The sequence below is a fragment of the Fulmarus glacialis genome, unplaced genomic scaffold (assembly GCF_000690835.1).
Source record: "Fulmarus glacialis isolate BGI_N327 unplaced genomic scaffold, ASM69083v1 Scaffold37531, whole genome shotgun sequence".
Taxonomy (NCBI): Eukaryota; Metazoa; Chordata; class Aves; order Procellariiformes; family Procellariidae; genus Fulmarus; species Fulmarus glacialis.
This window is the reverse complement of record NW_009191521.1, coordinates 9,360-18,094: the sequence shown is the minus strand read 5'-3', so window position 1 is coordinate 18,094 and position 8,735 is coordinate 9,360. Positions and strand designations below refer to the sequence as shown.

At 33.3% G+C, this 8,735-nt stretch overlaps 1 protein-coding gene across 1 annotated transcript; it reads right to left on the bottom strand.

Annotated features, from left to right (window-relative positions):
- Window positions 1-633: 633 nt before the first annotated feature.
- On the bottom strand, window positions 634-8,334 carry LOC104072233 (myotubularin-related protein 13-like; the record flags this gene model as incomplete). The annotated part of the gene is made up of 7 exons (XM_009586727.1): window positions 634-919; window positions 1,685-1,813; window positions 2,338-2,451; window positions 4,780-4,857; window positions 5,681-5,794; window positions 6,522-6,630; window positions 8,202-8,334. Coding segments are annotated over 7 exons (806 nt in total), but the record flags the coding sequence as incomplete, so codon positions are not given.
- Between the last annotated feature and the right edge of the window lie 401 nt (window positions 8,335-8,735).

Here is an 8,735-nt window from a genome sequence, read left to right as displayed (position 1 = left end):
CCCCCCCCCCAAACACCCCGGAACTTAGCAGTACTTAGTAATTCTTGTGATTTTTTTTTTATAGAAGTGTAGATGTAAATCATAGTTTTGGGGAAGTAGGATATAGAAAAGAAAGGGCGATAAAGGTGTTAACTGACTGCGTAATACATATTGCTCTGTGGAGTCTGAACAGCGACAGGAAGTATGAGGGGGAGGGAGATTAGCTGATGCCAAAAAAATAAAAAAAGAAATCAACAACAACAAAAAAAACCCAGCTCATGGAATGGTAAGAGATTTTACAAAAGCACCATGTAACATAAAGGCATGACAGGAAGGCAAGAATGAAACTGTAAATGGTATTCTAGGAAACCTAAAGAGTCCAAGAAACAGGCTGTAAGAAATGAAATAGTGCTTGCTGAGCACACAAACCATAGGGACTGGGTTGCACAACAGGAAAGATCTGCTGAAAGGATACATTATGCCAAATTGCATATACAGTTTTCATATGGAAAAGTGTTGAGAGGCAAGAAAAGAGATGTATTTGGCATGGACAGGTTGCGGCACAGAAAATAACAGTTTATATACATTATGTGAATACACACTAAGAAAATAGTAGCTATATGTAAATCCATATTAGAATTAATAAATCAATATTACTATATTGAACTTCCTTCACATGTACAAAATCAGTGACATTTAAAGTTCCAAAGTCTTTTGTCATGCAGATGATGACAACCACAAGCAGTCACTTCCATTTTCAGATACTGGATCAATCTGAGAAATAAGAATTTTCAGTGTTAGTATCTCAACTCTAAAAGTACAGCAGGTATAGTAAACTTACATTTTTGAAGAGTTGTTCTGCAAGTTCTCTAACATGTTTTATCATTTTTGGTGGATTACCTTCCTCAGCTTTAATTCTTTCAACTTCAAAGGCTACCAACTTTAAAACAAACAAACAAAAAGAATAAAAATGTTGATAATTCAACTGAAAATAATTTCTTTCCTATTTAAGTCATGAAATGTTAATCTTAAATTGAAACTGAGCAAAGAAAACTGAACACTGAAAAATGTGCAATATCACATTGCTCTGGAACATGAGACATTTTCACTTTCTTACAGAGCTTCCGTTACCAAACTTTATAGTCCCACCTAACACAGAAAGTCTTACGTACCTAAAACATTCCTTTAAGATTTCTTATACCGCAATCCGTATTTCTCATATATACTACTACTATACAGAATTAATACCAAACTCTATTTGTACTCTACATTCAAATAAAAGCCTGCACAGTTAAAATATGGCATTACTTTTTAAAAGAAAAAATGTTTATCCCAGTTTATATTGTTGGGTATGTATTTAATTCAATATTTCTCAATTAGTTTTTCAATGTTTCTAAGAATATAATTAAATTACTCAAAATAATTCTGTACTAGCACATGTAATGCATTATGAAGTTCCAAACGTGACAATAGGAACAGCATTACCATGATTTATACAATTGTCCAACTTCATACATATAAGCAGGGTATAATTTTATGCAAGTAAGCTAGAAATGTATGCTTAGTAGAAAATGAGAACTGAGAAGTTTAGTATAAACTTTATATAATAAACAGTGAGGATTCAGAAGTATTTCAATAGTTCTTCACATGCTGAAATATCATAGGTACATTTTAATTTCCTTGGGAATATAGAAACAGTTTTCACCTCATCAAAAAGATCACAGGCTCTGAAAGGAGGACCCCTCTCTGACACAAAACCAGCAAATGCCATTCCATTGAGAACTTTGGTTAGAAAGTCATTCTCAATTAAGCCTCGCTGCCCCAAGAAGGCTGCCTGCAATAAAGGTAGAGAAAAATGCATGTATTTTACCAGTATCAAAACTACAACCAACTATTTATGTACTAGCAGTTAAACATTTTCACCAGCTTATAGTAATATGTGGTACTTTCTAATTAAATATTTTGTATTACCTAGTATCTTTTTATACCTAAGTTCAGGAGTGATGTAACGGGAAGTTTGATGCACATATTATATACATCTCACAGGCAATAATAGAAAACTAGTACTTTCAAGTATTGTTTTCTAATTACACACATATGTTTTCAAAATTCTTTAATGATTCCTCAAGTATTTCTTTGTATTAAATTTTAATGTTAACTTTGTTTCACATTTCATCACTGTCCCTTCAATTAGTCCCACTAAAATGCATTTATATAGTGCTATGTCAAAATCATATGCTTATCACATGTAGATTATTTTATTTTATTTTTTTAAACACTTGTTCAAAAGGCAAGCTCCTGGAAATAACGTGACACAAATGAATACTAACTAAATATACATAACTGCTTCTCTTTTACCTTATGGAAATGAATTACTGGTTCAGCATGAATTCTGATCAGCTGAAGACATGACCGGTATCCTTGGAAAAGTTGTGCAAATAGCCTAAGGAAGATTGCTCGCACTTCTTTATCCTGTAAGCAGTAATTGAATACGCTGTCAAAACATTTTCGTATTCTAAACTTTTCCACACTTTGTATAAAGCTAACTGAGAAGCACCTACAAATTAATCAAACAATGCAGCAGTGTAGCATACGAAGCGGAGATACTTGTACACATATGAAGTTATCTTACATGAGGCTACAGTTTCACTGTCCTGTCCTCAGATGGCAATGATAGATTTAGTACATATTCACCCCTTTACTCCTACTGCTCTTTTCTATGCCTGCACAACAGCCTCTGGGCAATGCAAGTTAACTGTTGGGGTGGTCATGTGGTGAACCACATGAAGGAACTGCCATGAGAGAAAACTGATGCTAAATAAAGGAAAGAGGTATTTTAGCCTAGATTTATTCCCTAAAATAAATGTGGCTCTGCAGCACTACACAAGCGGTGCCATTGGAGTGGGCAGGGGTGGCAGGGAACCACAGGAGCCTAAGCTGGCATTGCTGCTGCTTGAGGAACCAGGCTCAGAGCATCACCATAGTCATCTGCTGTGGCTCTGCAGCTGAGGAGACGGCTCTATGTTTGCTCAGCTACTTGTCTAGAACTCTTCCAACTCATATCTTCACTTGCCAATCTACTGCAGCCAAAATAAGCCAGGTTTAGTTTAAGAAGTTTACAATAGTAGATCTCTAAAGTTCTGGTTTATTTTGATTTACATGAGTAAGGGAGTGCTTACATAAACATCTAGGGGTTAATGGAAATTATGTGAACAGTTGGGGGCAGACGTGGGGCAGTGACATCTTCAGCTGGCCCAGATGCAACTAAAGACCGATCAAATCCTGTGCCACCCACGTTACTTTATCTTAGCTCAGATACCTACTCAGACTGCTACCTAAAAATTGTTTTATGACCTTAAGTATTACGGTGTCTCAAAGGACTTTTAAACCAAACTCTAACTTTAAAAGTTACAAGCAGCAAAGAGTATTAGATTAACGAATCAGGTAAACAACTGATCAGCTAATCAACAAGAAAATACAACCTAAATAAGTTAAAGCGTGTAATGATTTTTTTAAAAAAAAAAGTTTAGGTATATACAAGATTCTATAAAGCTGTCCCTATTGGAATATTTTTCTAGATGCCTGTTTATTCTTCTCTGGAACATGATCGGTGTTATTCTATTTTTAACTTAATTTTTTAAGGGCTCACTTTACTGAGAGATAGTCTCATTTTCTTTGTGTCCAGGCTGATCTCTAGGATTTTAACAGGTACATTTGTACGCTGACTTTTGGACTGTTTGAAAACATGGTTGTTTCTTTCAGATTTAACAAAATTCTTATTTTGATACAAAATTATGTTAATTTGTAACTTCACCATTCAAAGTGAGACCTTAGCTGAACTTTGCTATTCATTCAAATGAAATCTGGCTGACATTTTTTGTCTTCAGCAATGAAAAAAAACAATCTTAAAGCAAGAAATTAGAACAACAAATATATTGTACCACTTCAGAGTTTTACATTTTTGAATACACCTACACAAAAAACCCGAGGTGTGTTCTTAAATTGAATTGGCTTTTGGATTTTAGTTCGGACTACCAACTCATGTTCAATTCTAGACACTCCTACAAGATAAAAACAGCAGCTTTACCAAGTTGTTAAGTTATCATGGCTTCACAACTACTTTTAATCTAAATTAACTAGATTTTAGTAGAAAACTTTCTACAGACTTTTTTTTAGTATAGACAATTACATATTGTTTCAGGTTGAGGTTCATTAAAGCCAAATCCAATGTTAAAAACCATACAACTCCTTTCCCAATATGTTCAAGCATACAATGCATAATAATTATCATTATTATTGTAAAACCAGTGACTTATGTTTTGCTGACACAGCTACCACTTCTATCTTTACTCATATTTACTCTAAAATCTAGTTCTTGAATGACATTTTTAATGTTTCTGAACTTTTTTTTTCTTGGGGGGTAGGATGGGGGGGTCTATACGAGAGCTTAATTTTAACATTTACACACACACACAAGACTAGTTTGTCCACTCATGTAAAATTCTGCAGCTTTACTGGTCTACAAAACAGAGAAGGCACAGATTTAACTCAATAGACAGCAATATTAAAAGAAAATAAGGTGCTTCCATATTAATACAAATATATTTATAAAAACTTCTAACCCATTAAAATGCTATTAGAGGGCAGAATGCAAAGTCCAACAGTATTTCTTTGCTCCATCAATAACACTGTAAAGGATATGGAAAAGAAAACACAGAGTAGAAATTCCTAAAAGAAAGATAGTCTAAAATTTCCACAGTTTTTTACTTAAGAACGTCAGACATAACACAGAAATCTTACCAGCATTTTTGAGTGTGATAAAGCTGTTCGTGGGGGAGGGAATGCATAATCCGCTGTTTCCAAATCAGGATGCAAAACCTAGAGAATTTTTTAAACAAAATTTTTTTCCCCTCATTTTACTGAGGAAAGGACAAATTATTTTTTTCTTCTTTCTCAAATTAATATTCACTGATATTAAGTAGCTCAAATAATAGATTGAGTTAAATTATGAAGACCTTATGGAAATAAAGGTGGGATTAATTTCTCAGCTTCAGGTTTCTATAAGTGAGCTAGTTATCAAAAACTCCCATTACAGTCAATGAAACTAATTTTAGAGTTGATTCATCTGAAACAGATTAACAGACAGAAAATTCTTCTCTTTAAGACAAGATTTGTTCAGAAGCCTCCAAATAAGGTGTTTTCTAACTCATGACAATGACAGTAAAAAGACAAACAGAACTACTTTTTTTTCGTGATTCCCTAATGTAGAATCAATCATTCCTGAATATTGATTTAGGGTCATCATACAAATAAACTTTAAGACTAATTGGTTGTTCACTTGTTAGACTTCAAGACAATGTACAGTTGAAATGAATTTATGAAAACAGAAAAGAAGCTAAAATGAATAGTAACAATGCTGCTCAAACACTGAGGTTGAACTCTTATTAAAAAATAATTATTAGGAAGGAAAAATCACTAACTTCTTCTTGAACAGTGAAAAAACATTTTAGTAGTAAATTACTGATAATATTAACTCTAACTTCAGATAATAAATTCTCCTAAAAACAGGAATGTTGGCAGGAATCGTAGTTTTAAATCTCACATTTCCAGTGTGTTTGAAAGTGACTTAATACTGAAATTCATTTTTCATTCTTTAAAAATAGGTGAGAAGATGGAAAATGGGGTTTGTATCAAAACATACTAGAGAAAGCGCCATTTGAGTCTGATGTAGCAGTGGCTCTGGCAGCTGAGAAAGATGAATACATTCAGGAATTTTAATTGTGCCTCCATCCAGGTCTGCTATGATTACATCTAACTGTAAGGAACAAACAAAAATAGTATTGGTAGTGTATACTGTGACCATAGTTTAAAAACACAACAGTTCAAATTTCATGATCTGCATGTAAGTTAAAATAAACAAAACAGTACTAAATTTAATGTATAGAATGCTTTTGATAAAGGAAATACTCCAAATACTTCCTATTACTGAATCTAGCTACGAAAAATGAATGTAAACCAAAGAAAGTGAAATTAAGCCAAACTTTCAAAAGTGACTTCTGTTTCTGGATATTCCAGGTTCATGTTCAGTGGTCTAATAGGCTGTTTGCAAAAGGACACTGTCAGGACAACTGTAAGTAAAATCACATGTTTCTAGGTACCTCTGTAACCCTGGTTCAGTTTCTCCAAGCATGTGCTTAAAAAGTAAGGATACAATAAAATAATTCAGGGTACATTTGAAAATTTTAAGTGAATTGTTAAAACTCATGACAAATACATGATAAAGCTGGAAATGGATCCATTCCTTCCCACCCTGCACTAGAATCAAATTGTTTCCCTCCTCTATTTTATAGTCTCAACGTATTTACAAAAGAATTGACGCTTTTTCTTTTTTCTCATTCTGATTGTCTTGCTTTGCCTTCTACGGTAATATTTTAAAAGTATATGTATTGTTCATATAAACATCTCTGAAGCATGGAAAATCTCTGCAACTAAACATTACAAATGACATCATGACTATGAATATGCTGGGTAGACATACTTACAAGCTCATGAATGTCATTACGAAAGACAGAATGTACTCCAATTATGAAAGGTGTCGGTGAGCTGAGAACTTCCAATAGCTGTGCAGGAAGAATTGGAATATAGGGATAACTGTGAAAAGAATAAATAAAATAAAATAAAAGCTCCCAACTATCCCTTCACATAGGGCAGCTTTTTTCTTTAAAAAAACCCCAAAAACTTCCTGTTACATATTAAGTTTACTATAAATACCTGTATTTTAAAAATACAAAAGATGAAAATATTTCTTAAATACTTCTTTATAAACTGCCATGCTGTTAAAAGAACATGTCATGTAAACTCCAGAAATTATTACATTATAGGGTCTACAATTTATTGTAAACAAGAGTATTTTGCAAAATAAGAAAAGACTACCTGTATTTGTAACATTTATGTTATATGGACATTATATTTGTCCACAACTTTTAGGTAACTAGGGACATTAAAGTTATGCATAATACTTCCATTTTAAAAAGATGGCTAATTTTTGGCCAGACACCAACAATTCAGCCTTTTGTAAAATATCATGAATAAGAAATCTTTAAATGAAAGCTTTTGTTTTGACATTGAAAAGACAACTAAACATTATGTATAGAATTCTATATTTCAGATATTGTTTACTTGATTTGACAATTTAAAAAAATTTAGTGTTTTCATCAGAGCAACATGAAAATCTGATTGATCAATGCCTTTCAACACCTAATTTATAGTTATTAAAAATTTACAGTAATGACATAGTTTAGCATTAAGAAACATATTCCAAAACTCACTTGCAATTTTTTCCCTTCTTATTCTATATTAAAATGAAGCCCATCTCTGAAATATTTTAAATAAAAATGTGCTACTAAAATACAAGCATCTTTTAAAACAGATGAGTCAGAATCAGATGTTGTCTTCTTAAAAAAGCCAAACAGCTTGACATTAAGTTTTCCATTTCAAAACGTTGGATTCAGATGTGGCTTTTTAGAGAGAATCAATTTGTTCATTTAAATTCATTCTCTGGGGGACATTTGTCAGTGACTTAAAACTGTGATACAAGCTAATGCAGATGTTATCGTAGAACCACAGAATCTTTCGTGTTGTAAAGGGCCTCAGGAAATCATTTTGTCCAACCTCTCGCTCAAAGGAGGGCTTTGAATCCAGATCAAGTTACCCTGAGGTCTGTCTAATTGGGTCCTGAAAACCTACAGGGATGGAAGCACCACACACTTTCTTTTCCACTGCTTAGTTATCCTCATAATAAAACATGTTTTCCCTGCATCCAGTCAGAAACCTCCCTCTCCCTGTTTTGGTTTACAATCTCTTGTTCTCCTGTCATGCACCTCCTCTTACTTGTTGGCAGGCTGTTATCAGGTCTCCCCCATATCTTTTCCATGCATTTACTCATGGATCATCACTGTCAAATTCTACCATTGAACTGATATGAGCAGGGTTTCTATTGTACTTGTAGGTTGGATGTTTCTCCTTTAATTGTTTCCACTGTCATGATGCAATCAGATTTTTATTAATGATGTATACAGACTAGCACTTGTATATATGATCGTGAAAACCTTTGCTTATTTGAACAAACATAGCACAAATCTTTCGTTAAGGACAATGTAATATAAATTATAAAATGAGTTATAAAATTAGTCAAAGAGTTCAAAGATTCAAACTCAACTCACCTATACTTGAGGGGAAACATCAAAGACTCCAGAGCCCTACAGGCATCACTGAGCCTCTGAAAGCTTGCAGAGTGAAAGAGAACTTTATTTTCTGTAAGCACGGCACAGAATAAGCTGAGTACATTTTGGATTCCTTAAAAAAAACCACAACAAAAAACAAACAAACTGTAACAATGTGCCAAAAGAAGAAGCAAAATTACATTAAAATGTACCATTTTCTGGAGGAATTTTGAAAAAGCATATGATAAATGCATAAATTGCCAAACCCCAAGTTTTTCTACTTTTTGTTTAAATAGTGCAGCTTCCTTACTATTTTTCAGGTTGCTAAAATACTATCTGAATGTATTTCTACATTTCAAATATATTGTATTATATCACCCTTTCAATACCACTTTTAAGGATTTCCTCTTCTCAGCACAAACCCCAGCAATGCTTAATAATGACTTCAAACCGTATTACATGTATCTTCTGCATAGCCTTATGTGTATCTAGAATTCAGTTCTAGTCACTGATCCAGGCTTAACTTCTAAACCT